This window comes from Copadichromis virginalis, linkage group LG11 (assembly GCF_057382275.1).
Source record: "Copadichromis virginalis isolate Kocher_CV1m ecotype Utaka linkage group LG11, C_Virginalis_male_GT1.1, whole genome shotgun sequence".
Lineage (NCBI taxonomy): Eukaryota > Metazoa > Chordata > Actinopteri > Cichliformes > Cichlidae > Copadichromis > Copadichromis virginalis.
Window position 1 is genome coordinate 28,682,080 of NC_140628.1, and position 13,715 is coordinate 28,695,794.

General features: G+C 39.3%; 1 protein-coding gene across 1 annotated transcript; it reads right to left on the bottom strand.

Moving 5' to 3' along the window:
* Positions 1-639: 639 nt before the first annotated feature.
* Positions 640-12,725, bottom strand: zc3h12aa (zinc finger CCCH-type containing 12Aa). The gene is made up of 6 exons (XM_085471876.1): positions 12,358-12,725; positions 10,963-11,396; positions 10,364-10,503; positions 6,763-6,997; positions 5,221-5,327; positions 640-3,622 (listed from the first exon to the last, which is right to left on the bottom strand). Exons 2-6 carry the CDS (start codon positions 11,334-11,336, stop codon positions 2,580-2,582), a joined length of 1,899 nt encoding a protein of 632 aa, XP_085328002.1. The 5' UTR covers positions 11,337-11,396; positions 12,358-12,725; the 3' UTR covers positions 640-2,579.
* Between the last annotated feature and the right edge of the window lie 990 nt (positions 12,726-13,715).

Consider the following 13,715-nt stretch of genomic DNA (forward strand, 5'->3'; position numbering starts at 1 on the left):
CACACACACACACACACACACACACACACACACACACACACACACACACACACACACACACACACACACACACACACACACACACACACACACACACACACACCTTACCTTTCCCTCAGTCACTGGGGGGAAAAAAACAGTTTCTCGTCCAGGCTTGCAACACGAGCTGCGCTGTTTCTTGTGAAACTGAGTAGGACAGTTTGGCAGCAATTCTATCTGTGAGGCAATCAGGATCACTGTTGTTTGGTCTCTGATTAACATCAGAGGGATATTTACAAGTGAATTAAATAAACCCGAAGAACTAGTTTGGGATTAATCCACTAACCCCATACCAGCTGTTTATTTTCTTTTGCAAATCCATTTCGTGAACGCCGTTGAGCTGTAGCGTATCCTGTCTTTCATTGGGTGTAAAGTGGTAGCTGTGGACAGCAAAGACAGCCAATCACACTTACATTCACACCAATAGCCAATTTAGAATCACCAATTAAACCAACATGCATGTCTTTGGACTGTGGGAGGAAGCCAGAGAGAGCCCACACAGGTATGGGGAAACATGAAACTGGATTTAAACCACTGGCTGGCTCTCCACGCAACAGTGCTAATCCCCGTCCATTTGTGTTGTAATAGACTTCACACATATTATTATTACAATAGACTTTAATAGGTAGTGACAATGCATTTCCTAAATATTCTTACAATGAGTTCTAACACTAAACATTTGAAGTTAATGATCCAATATAAGAATAGAGAATACAAATCATTTATGAGAACTAAATTCCATAACTGTCATTTTTATACGTTATACTGTAGTCTCTCCTACACACACTAATCGGGACAGTTATTCAGAGAATGATTCATGAAGCTGATTCAGGTTTACAGAACAAATGATGATGACACATCAGCAAGTTCCTTTTGCTTGGGTCAAAGCCTTTTTTTAAGTTCAGTTTCAATTTCCTAGCAAGATCAGCATTTACACTGTATGGCAAAAACATGCAATGTTAGCTTATCTTTGTGGACTACATGACTTTTATATTTACTTATGAAGCTCACAGAGCAAGGACACCAAAGGTATTTCAGAAGTGGGGAACTAAAAGCAACAGAGTCGCTCTTTGGAGAGGCGTATGCCGTAAATCAAACTACTGACTTTACACATGCCCTCTGTGACGTAACCTACTACAGGTTTTCTCATGCCAGATCTTATCAGGACAGAAACAAAATGCTGACAGGTAAGAACACTTCAAAATTATTGATATATCAGATGAAATACTCTTGAAAGTTTAAAGTTTGAGCTGGTTAATAAAGGAGAAACAAAATTCCCGACCAATAAAAACAATTTAAAAATGCAGCAGGACATCATCAGTTGCCTTTTCTAATGCAAAAACTCAAAAGTCACAATAGAAAAAATTCAGATAACGAATTCAACAATTAACTTTATTTTGGAAACCTCAGACAGAGGTGTAAAGTGGATGACTCAATGCCTCTTTAGATCAAAGACTACCTTAAGCCTGCACATTTAAGATGTAATTTCCGAAATGCTGAAGGTTGGATAGATGCAAACATTTATTAAACATATGAGCAATGACAGAGACAGCATGCAGGAGTTCTATTTAGCTGTCTTTTTGTGGTGTTGTCTTTACAGTGAAGTAGATGAGCAGGATGTAGCTCTGAGGGTAACATGTTACCCTTACATGTAAAAGCTCTCTGGCCTGAGATGGAGAGGAGACATAAAGCCAATCTCACAGGGTAAATGCACTCCTAGTACTGGTTACATCAGGAAGGTCAAACATGCAGATCTATCTACTGTGGTGATAAGAAAGCAGCTGAAAATACCTTCTGTGTAACTTGTGTGACAAGTTACCATTGCATGAGCGTTTGGTGTCCTCATTTTCTCCGTCCTCACTTGTCATGTTTGTTTAAAAAACAAAAACAAAAACAAGATAGCAACAGCAAAAATGCTCTCAAAAAGGGGACTTCCCAAACCAGTTGGTTATGTCATGGTGGCTGTATCCATAGTTCATAAAGGTTTTTATAGCTCACCTACATAATTAGCGTTTCATTTTTCTTTTATTGTGGTATCTCAGCTACTTTGCTTTCAATAATATTTGGAAGCCTGGGTACTTTTCTGGACTGACTGCCAGTGTTTTTTAGTATACTGCAACTGTCCCTTGAAAGGATAATACTTGTCTGCAGGCTGTTTCTGAAAAACTAAGATTAAAAGTAGCACATAGTACAGCAACAGGTTATTTCATGAGAACTTAAAACTAATTAACTTTGAAGCAATATGCATAAACAAATATGCATAAATGTAACCGTTTTCCATCTAGAGGCACTTTTTATCCAAAACATGGATGACAAAGACATATGACTCCAGTGTCATAAAAAAAAAAAATATAACCTATAACAGATTAACTAAATCATTCATAAATAAAACGTTTCATTTTTACAGTATAATAGCACATTGCACAGAATTAGTTTTTAAATGACTCAGCTATAGTCACTATGCGACCTTCTGAAAAGGTGATAAGGATGCTATATTGAGGTCAAGGCAAGTAGTAATGACAGGTCTGAAAGAAGAATAATCAGAAAAGATCTCTTTGGGCTTTCAGCTTCAGTATCTCTGCAGCTAGTTTCTCAGCATTCATCAGATTTGGAAACATTTCCATGACAGTATCCACCAGATGTGGGTTGAAGATAGTTTTGAGCTTGTTGCGGAGTTCTAACCTTTGTGAGTCAAATGCAGCAGAAGATGGTTGTTGTCCCCTTGAATAGTACTGATGACTGTTGCTAGAGCAGCAAGAATTGTGGTAGTGTGAAGAACGAGTTGAAGAAGGGAGGCTATTTGGTCTGCTGGCTTGTGGTAACCCCTGAAAGGGATCTGACCAGTAATGTTGCTGAACATGGGTGCCTCCACTGTACTGGAAATGGCTGGGGAGGCTGCGCTGGTGGGAAGCAGTGGGTGTGAGGGCATTTGGGTGATAGGCGCTGTATTGGGGTTGTGCCTGAGAGTCCATGTTTCCATGAAATTGCTGGTGAACTGTCGAGGGCATTGCATGAGAACAGCACTTGCAAGGCTGATTGATGTTATTTTTCTCTAAATGTACGGGAGAATTTGTGGCTCCAGGAGGAGCACTCTGATACTGCAGCCTGAGCATCTTTGAGTTGTGGAGGGAATGCGAAATATCAGAGTACTGACTCTCAAATGAGCCAAGGCCTGAATCCAGGTACTCTTGAGACATGTTGGCATAGTAATGATTTGGCATCAAGTGCAACCCAGGCCACTCTTTCTGACACTGGGTTCCTGTTACAGAACACGGCATGTGATTTGGATTGTGTCTAGGATCCTCCCAGTACAGCAGCTTGTTTTCACTAACGTGATAAGGTGGTGAGGAAGTCTGCTGATCTCTTTTGAGCTCTTTGTTGGAGTCTCGAGGATGAAAATAGGCATTTTGAGCAAGTGCGGGATCAGACTGAAGCTGTCTGGGTGACAAACTGGCATTTCTCTCTTCTTTTACAGTAGAAATCTGGGCTTTCTCTCTCAGTTCATCAGCTAAAGACAGATAGGGTTGGTTTACCCGCTCAGGATGGTAGAACTTACACTTTATGCCATACGTGCACTTTTTTTCTGTGATGGAGAAAAATAAGACACATAAGCAAAAATAGGGCTGCTCGATTATGGCAAAAATGATAATCACGATTATTTTCACTGAAATTGAGATCTCGATTATTTGACGATATTTATTTAACCCTTTAAGACCTACCATAGAACCAAGTCCGCCAGAGCTTATATTATTTTTTTATATGCTGTAGTGCCATTTTTGGGAGCATTTCAAGTTGCTATACATCAATACAACTGTTATAGCCCATATTTTAATAATATGTATGCATTAAGTCCATAGTAATTACATTAATTGCAAAAAAGTGCAATAAACTACAAAAAAATTGAAAATCGTTTTTGTTTTTTTTACATATATATTTCTACTTGGGGAAATTTAAGAGGCTTATCCCTCAAAACTTTAAATACAAAAAAGTTGCAAAAAAATAGTTTACAACAACAGGAAATTTATTTTGAGTTTCTTCATAGTTTTATTTTGGAGATACAGCAATTTTTATATACTGCAGGAAAAACAAAAAACAATCCTATGATGCAAATTTGCAAAGAAAACAGCAGGTGCATCAAAATAAACTATTTCCAGCAGTGCAATTCGAGTTCTAAGCATCCCAGAAACTATTCAGAAAAGTCAAACATGACTTATAAAAGCACCAGTATAGGCTTTTAAGGCCTACAAGTAAAAAACTACATTTTCCACGAAAATGACGTCACTTCCGGTTTCGGACAGGAAATGGCGAACATGCGACAGTTCGCGCTGACGTCTGTTTCACTGTGGGAAGTGTTACGAACAGCTGATCGGATCGGCAAAGAGTGTTTCTGGAATATTATGTTTTTGTTCCTGCAAGCGCTTTTTATGCAATTTTTGCAAAGCTTTATGTGGAAGGAAACCGGGACCGAGGACAAGCTGATGGCATAAGATGTAAGTACAACTCCTCCGGTTTCATATGCAAAACAAATTATTGCGCTAGCTTATGCGGCTCCAGTTCTACAGGGATTTAAAGGGTTAACAATAACAATGTATTGAATAATGACTTTAAAAAAATAATATAAAATAGTGTGCAAATACTGATAACAGTGCAAATGTTTGCAATATAAAAAATAAATGAAAAATGTAAACATCTATGTTTAGTGAACTTTGTAGTGTTGCTCTGTGGTGCAGCTATGACATCATAGCAAAGTTTACACACTATGTCTACTTGATCCACGTCTGACTCCACGAACCCATAATGTTTCCACACCACTGAAGTTTTTTTTTTTAACCTCTCTTTTCAACCAACGGCAGTCACTGTCCTCTCCAAATAACTTCTGCTTAGCTTTCCGAGCTTCCTTCGGGTCCTCTTAATTGTTGTGATGCGTGTTCGAAATGCAGAGAGGTGCGCTCGATTTGCCACACGGAGCAGCGCGAGAGTAAAGCACGAGGGAGGGGCTAATAATCGGCTCAGTCGTTTTTAATGGTCGTTGAAAGCCCAGATCGTAATCGTGATTAAAATTCGATTAATTGAGCAGCCCTAAGCAAAAAGATTTTTTGTTGATGAGATCTAATGTGGACAGCACATTCTCTGCTGCAGAAGAGGGTAACACTTCCTGATCGATATGCTAATCGTACCTACCGTATGGACAGAGTTGTCTCATTTGCTCCGTAGGACGAGGCTTTTTCCGAAGGAAATTGTCAAGGCTGGGGCCGTGGCGACCCAAAGGGTCATCTGGGGGCATGAACCTGTAGAAAAATACAAAAATTGTAGAGTTCTTCATCCACTTGTAGGGGAGACCGGGGATAGTTGTAACATTTTTGACATTTCTGTCTGTAAATTGGAGTTCTTTTAAGGTAGTGGATTCAAAATGTAATGCAAAGTATTTACATGTCTCTGCTATTAAATAGTGCAGCTATTTTCTCTGCAGCACAATTACCCATTGCATGGTATGGTCTCAAACACAAAGAGTGAAATGTTACAATTAACCCCATAGTCTGGGTTAGTTGTAACATATCCCTGGGTGAAATGTAACACAATGAAATAAGGGTACTAACAAAATATTAACATGTAATCTTTGTTTATTCAACACATGAATGCAGTTAGAGCCATTTATGTAGCTGTGTGTGTGTGTGTGACAGAATGCAGAAATCTAACTTTTGAACATATTCCAACCCCCCAAAAAGACAAATTCTGGAATTTTCTGCAACTGAATATTTCATTAATTTTGGTTGGTCTTCCTTGAGTTTGGCCTCATTGGCTCAGTGGGCATTATAACCTACAACTCTTGCACCAATTTTGAACATAACAATGAAGCTGAAAAAATGTAGTTGTTCACCAGCATCGCAATTGAATTACTTTTTATCATGGCTTACCTTGGTGTGGTTTGCAAAGTGCTTCAGAAAGATGAGGAAATCTGTTTCTTGCACCCATCCTGACTTATTTCCACTACCAGTACTTCCTACTGGTCCATCTCTGACACAGTGGTCTGCATAATGTATGTGTGGGAACACAAACAGTGGAGGAATTGTGTTGCCAATGGCATTAACCACATATACAAAGGTGACCAGTGAACCTCTCTCTGCTGATGTCGTTGCCCCAACTTGTTTAATATAAGTTAAAGTAATAGTGTGGTAAGTTTTAACATCTGCATTATTGTTACAACTGACCCAGACTGTTGCTGTTACAACTAACCCAGACTGTTGCTGTTACAACTGACCCAGACTCCTATAGCCATGAACTAGCTAACATTACAGCCAACGGCTAAAACATTAGCACTAAAGACCTACACAGAATATATCCTCATAGACATACAAATAACATAATTTAAGTTTGATGAGTTTAACTGCAAAGCAGATAATGCTATTAGAAATTGAAATAAAGTAGAAAAACTTACTTTTTGGCATACAAATTACTTTTTTTCATGTTAAATTGTCAGTGTTTGACAAAATGTGCTGATTTTTCACATGTGATAGCAGAACTGAATTGGGCGTGCACAGGATGAGTCACATCATTTGAAACTTAGCCCTGATTGGAGAAATTGGAAGTGTTACAACTGACCCACGTTACAACTATCCCCGGTCTCCCCACAACTCTGCTGTAAGCTGCAAATTCTTTTTCTGGAAAATTCACCACGAAGGAAAATGTGGTATTTCACAGGCACATACAGAAGAACAGGCTTACTTGTCATTCACAAAGGAGTACATGAGCAGCCTCTCTTCAATGCATTTCTTCCACTCAGGTCTTTCTGCTTGGAGGTCTCGGTAGGTGTCATTGGATACGATTATTCCATCGGACTCATACGCCAATTTGATAATAAAGCGGTCATCATAGCAAACCACTCGCTTGCCCCCAACACGGCGTGATGGAGTAAAGACAACGATTTTCCTTTTTTCAAGCTCCAGCAGAATGTGTTGATCTGAAAGTGCAACCAGTAATCAGTTACAGATCCAGAGTTGACAATTTACGCTGTATTAAATGATTTCGTGTATTCAACTGTACTGTGACACATTAAAAAGATGTGGATTTATTGAAAGATGCATGCCAAACCACAAGGTGAAAACAAAGTTTGTACAATTTTAACAAGGTTGAAAGTTAATATTTGCCTTTATTCTTTGAAAGAGCTTCAACTCTCTCAGGCAAGCTTTCTTGTCATTTCTTTATGTAGTCTTCAGGAATAGTTCTCCAGGCTTTTTAAAAGCTGCCAACATCCAGTAAGCTCTTTATTGGATGTTGGCAGCCTTTTGTTCCCTTCTCTGTGAAGAGCATCCCACACTCCTTCCATAATGCTGATTTCAGTGCCTTGAGACAATTGTTGTTGTAATTTGGCACTATATAAATAAAACTAAAATTTAATTGAATTTCTAGGCCTAGGGAGGTCATTCTATTTTTTTCTTTTCTATCCAGGTATTTCTTTGCAAACTTGGTAATGTGTTATGAATCACTGTCGTGCTGAAACATGAAGCTGCTGCCAATCAGACACCTCTGGGATGCTATTGCATGGTTGATCAAGATTCTGACAGCACTTTTCTATGTTCATACTTCCACAAAGCACTGGATGAAATGCAGGCCAAAGCCATGACAGAGCCTGCACCATGTTTTACAGATGGCTGCAGACATGTACTGTTGTACCTTTCTCCTGATCTCTTCTGAACAGAACCAAAAATTCTAACAAGATTCATCACTCCATAAGACCCGTTGCCACTGATTTTCAGTCCAGGTATTGTGTATTTTGGCATACCTCAGCCTTTTCTCCCCGTTTCATTTCCTTACGAATGGTTTTTGACAGCCACCATTTCATTGAAACCATTTCTGACGAGGCTTCAGTGAACAGTAGATGCATCTCTCTGGGCCTGTGTCAGATCTGGATTTTTTCCTATTTCTTAAAGACACGACTTTCAGATATACTTTGCGTGCTTTAGCAGAAAATTTCTAGAGTAAAACTTTGAAAAACCTTCATAAACCTTGGAGAATGATTGCTCAAGACCACAAATTTTTTGGAATTAAATGGTAAATGGCCTGTATTTATATAGCGCTTTACTAGTCCCTAAGGACCCCAAAGCGCTTTACATATCCAGTCATCCACCCATTCACACACACATTCACACACTGGTGATGGCAAGCTACATTGTAGCCACAGCCACCCTGGGGCGCACTGACAGAGGCGAGGCTGCCGGACACTGGCGCCACCGGGCCCTCTGACCACCACCAGTAGGCAACGGGTGAAGTGTCTTGCCCAAGGACACAACGACCAAGACTGTCCAAGCCGGGGCTCGAACCGGCAACCTTCCGATTACAAGGCGAACGCCCAACTCTTGAGCCACGATCGCCCGAATTAGAACATAAGGAAATGAGGGGTAGCTTAAGATTACTCTAGATCATGCTATGTGCAAGCTGAGTGAATAAATGCACGACAAAGACACACGCGCACACACACACACACACACACACATTGATAGTGCTTCAAAACAAGTTAAGGGTAAGTGAAATGAACCTTGAACTCTGTGTGATGAACAAAAGATAGAAAACCTTATGTGATAGAAAAGCACTTTTCTAACTTCTGTCAAAACTTAACAACTTACTGTAAATAGATACCAGTAGTTAACTACAACATCAAGTACGGTAGGTGTGGAAAAAAAAACAACACACAAAAAAAACAAAAAAACAAAAAAAATCCCCATCTCTACTTCCCGATGGGACTTTCCCACGAGTAACTACATGGTGATTTTTACTTCCTTGTTCAAAGATTGAAAAAAAGAACCTTTGGATTGCTCCACCCAGGCTGCACAGCTATTAATTCTTGAGAGCAACAAGGGGCTTATGCTCCAGGATGTGCCATCCTTTTTATTTAGTTGTTGTGCTGCAGGTGGTAATATTTACACAAAGATACACTGACATTATATTCATCTGGGCTTTATAAATACACGGACATAAGTGAATCAGTTGGGATAAATTTAGAACTCTATTATACACGACTGTCTGTGATTACAATATTGTAACCACCCAAAAACAGTCAGAGTGACTCATTTAAGTGTATTTCCACTTTTTCTTGCCATGGCCTGGTATGGAAATATTTTATGCTGGCCAACTAAATAATACCCTGTTTCACAACCTTAACTTTTTTTGCATAGATGTATTAGTTTTTCTGTAATATCTCCTGGCTCATGTGGGAATTATTCATGAATACAGAATTATGTGATAGAATTTCTAAGTTTTTCATTTCTTGCTTAAAAAAAATCACCTCTAAAACTCACTGTATAATACAGTATTTGTTTCTGTATTAACAAAGAAAAAAGCGTGAGTGGGGGAAGAAAAAAAATATCATCTTAGCACGACTTGTACGCAAAAACTAGAATAAATGGCAACCTCTCTGTTACAATAGTTGTGTGGGCTTATTTCATTTGTTTCAGTTCCTTATCAGTAAGAATTTGTTACCTTCTGAGTAAAACAATCAGGCTACCATTTAAGAACATCTTTAGTGATTTATATCCATTTTAGCTACTTTTCGTTCTAAATCTATGGGTAAACATTCTGATTACAGTGTGGTTACGGCAGGATATGCCCTGCAGATATTATCTCATTGTACAGAAACTGAAACTTTAAGAGGCTAACATAGTCGGCACTTTAACAGAAGTGATCAGCTTATGTTGTAACCATTGCATGTGCCACACACTGAGCCCGGAGGGGAATTTTTTGTATCTTTTGTCTTATCTGACAGTTCAGAAGGTGTGGTTCTCAGTCTCCTGGATTCACTGGTCTTGCCTGCTGCCAGGAGACTAAAATATAAACTTTTAGTCTTCTCTAACATTAAACTAACCAATAATGAGAAAATTAGCAGATGGTAGAACCAGACTGACTGCTAAAAGCAGTCAACGAATTTTCAATTCTAAGAATTTCTTTCATTGACAGCTTACAATGGACGCCTTTTTACACATACAAAACCTGTTCTTTATTGGCCTGGACCCAAAGAGAACACAAGCACATCAAAATATTTTGTCAGCAATGCACACATCACATTTGTTTTTTCCCCTCCAGCAATTAGTGAGTCTTAAGGGTCTAATACCATCTTTATGGTCGTGCTAACATCCAGCATGAAAATAATATCAGATTCATTTCTGTTTGAATCAAACCTTATTTGTCATTCACACCCCGTGTGAAAACTGCTTTTTGTGTCACCAGTATTAACCTCATTTAACTTCGCCTCACAGGGATGTTAGGCTGAAATTTGTCCCGTCTACTTGATGAGAAACATCTGTCTGCTTTGCTTTATTTCTGCCATCCTCACCTGTCAGGGGAGCATCAGCTCTGGGCAGCTCTTTGCGCCAGCTGGGAACGAACACAGTAATGCTAGTATGACCTCTGTCAAGGAAGAAGTTCACCGCCAGCTGAATCCCTTGGCATGAGAATACTTCCTTGTTGCCATGACTGTGAAAAAAAAAAGAAGCATAAGAGATAACATGGGTTCAGTTAATCTGACCGAAAATAATCTAATCTAATTCATAGTCAAAAGGAGGCTTAACAAATGACACTGATCTGAGTAAACACCACGTCTTCAAATGCTGCTTAAAAGGAATCTTCCCTCTGGCTATTACCCAGTCCTAAAGTCACATATTGCACATAATTTCTGGTAAAAGGTGGGGATTCTGAGTAGAGGATCTAGAATTTGCATAATGTCTCAGCGGTCCATGCTAAAACATGCACGGGCAGTGCAGTCAACACCTCCTTTAAAAAGTCAAGTCACACGACATAGTAGGAAAATAGAGAGTTAAATAAGACTTTGAAAAATAACTGTCCTTATTCAGAAAGTGTTCATAGCAGCTGTGACATTCATGGATTATGATTTAATCTGATAATCTACAGAGCAGGAAGTATCATCAGGATTACCTCATGGCAACATTGCTGCCGTCAATAACAACAGGCCTCAATTCTTCGTCCGGTTTGTTTTGGTCCCACAGCTGCGTTGTGTTTTTGCAGGACCCAAGGCCCCAACTGGGAGGCTGCAGGGAGTCGTTTTGGCGTGTGCTCCTCTCGTCACTGTCAGAGCTGGAAATGCAAGGTACACTGCTGGTTCTGTTCCTAACGAGCTCTCCTAGCACCGCATTAGTGTCTGTGCTTAAGCCCTGTTTCCTCAAAGCAGCCATGACCTCTGATGGGGTGTAACCCAACTTCCTGAAGAAGTCTACTCTGAGCTGGAACTCCTCACTGTCTGCTTCCAGAGAGTCTGAAACTGAGCTCAGGCTGGGAAGAGCCTCGTCCATCCTGAAGCATCTGAGCCTCTTTTTTTCAGGAGCATAGAAGGTGAATTACATCAACTTGGCCTGGGTTAAAAAAAATATGATATTCCATTAGTTACTAAAGGAGTTGTAGCTCATATAGTCTGAAATTTTACAAAGAGTAAAATAAAACATGATAATACACATTTCAGTGGCCATTACATACCTCAATATTCTGTAATTTGTTTTATGTATGCTTCAACAAAATTCAGCCTTACATATTTGAAGTTTGTAAAAACTCTGGTGTCCCAACAAGATTTTTAGCCCTGAACTGACACCTCAAAACCAATTCCACCAACTTCGCCTTGTGAGATTAAGTAATCGTTAAAGATTTATACAGGCTACTAAAGTAGTGGAGTATGGTGATTAATGGATTAAACATTTAGACAAGTTCAACTGAATTAATCTTCTTCAACCTGTCATTTCTTAAGGATAACGCCAATATTTTGGCACACCCTGCTGCTTTAATTGAAAATGCGCTTCCTTCCTCTCTTCTCGTAGTCTTTTGAACTATAGTGTAAAAAAAGAAACAAAGAAACAAGACATATCTGACGCCCAATGGACAGTCTCCAGCTGCATATAGCAAATTACGGTGACAGCTTCCAGATTAAGCACTTTAAGCAAGTAATATTACTTTTATTTTTAATATCTTCTTGATAGACGTGTCAAGTTAGTTCTTACAGGCTGTAAGAGGCCTGTTGCAACATATCCTACTGTAAAGTTAGATCGCTTACTCATTTTCTTTTTACGCAAGTCAGCAGATCAGAAAGTAGTCCTGCCCTGCTCTGTGTAACGTAGGCTACTCTTCGATAGCCCATGTTACACACAAATAAACAAACAAGGCAGAAAAGTGTACCTCTACCTGTACTGTATACGCCGACTTTACCTGGCACAGGTAAGAGCTCAGTTAGCCGTGCTACTAACGGGACATTTCCCCCGCTAAGCCCGATCGACAGATCACATTACAGTCAACAAATCTCACGGCAGAGGCGAGCCGTCGTCTTACCTGCTCGGTTTCCTTCTGTTCTATTTAACAGCAGAGGCCACTTAAAGTTCGAGTTAATGTTTGGAAGCACTCTTAACTTTGACGCTGTTCCTACTTCATACAGTAGCACCGCCCTCTTGGAAATGATTTCTTCTCCTCTTCCTCCAGGCGCATGCATGCACAGCCATGAAAACATTTGAATATAAGAGAGATACGATAAGGTGTGCCTGTTTCCGCTGGCTGTCACTCACTCACTGTAGTATTCAAGTTTTTTTTTCTTTTTTCCATTTGTCAGCAGCAAGAAGAAAGAAAGTCTGAAATATCACAAAGAGTATCAAATAGCTCACGTTTCTAGTTGCTGTGTCCCCTTTAGGCAATGCGCAATAAGCCCGACCTCACAGCACTCTTACTGTATATCGTCTAAAAATAGAGCTTATTTGTTTTTCCAGTCAGTCTAGAGCCAAAATCGGAAAATGACACCAAACCAAAGTCAGTACGATTATATGTTATGAAACTGTGATTACAGGTAAAACTGATCTATGAAATATTTTGTCTCCACATTTTAGTTAATTTCCTTTTTTTCTGAGTATTTTACGTTTATATGGTTATTCACTTTATTCAATATATGCGTGTGTATTTTTAATAGTTTAATATTGTACAGAAACAATGTCTCGCCATAGTTTTTTTTTTTTTAATTACAAAACAGAAATATATTGTCATGATCCATATATACGTTTTTTAATGGTTGTAGGCAATGGGATGATTGTTGATAGGACAAATTAAATAAATAGGACACGGCGCCCCCTCGTGGACCCGGAATAGTATTGGGAGTCAAGATTAAATACTCTATATTGTCATTATGCAAGCATGACGAAATTACAGTTGAACATGTGGAAAAAAAGCAATCGACCCTAAACGTAATGTGCTCAAATCACTGATTTTTTTTCTTCACACTAGAGGATTTTCCAGAATGAATGTTCAGTTTAAGGTCATGCCAGAGCATCTCAGTCAGATATAACCCCTAAATTTGACTAGATCACTCCAAAACCTACATTTTGTTTTGAGCTATTTAGAGGTGGACTCTGTGTGTTTTGGCTCATTATCCTTCAAAACCCAAACCCAGGACATTTTCCTTCAGCAGTTTCTAGTAGGCAGAGTTCATGGTTCCATCAATTACAGCAAGTCATTCAGGTCCTGAAGCAGAAAAGCAGCCTACCACTACTACTATATTTGACTATTGCCATGATGCTCTGTTCATGAAATGCTGTGTTAGTTACCAGACGTAACAGGACTCAAGCCTTCCAAAAAATGCAACTTTTTTTTTGTTGCCTATCCCATTTGGTTCTTTAGCCATCAGAATTATTGTCTGAAGGCCACGA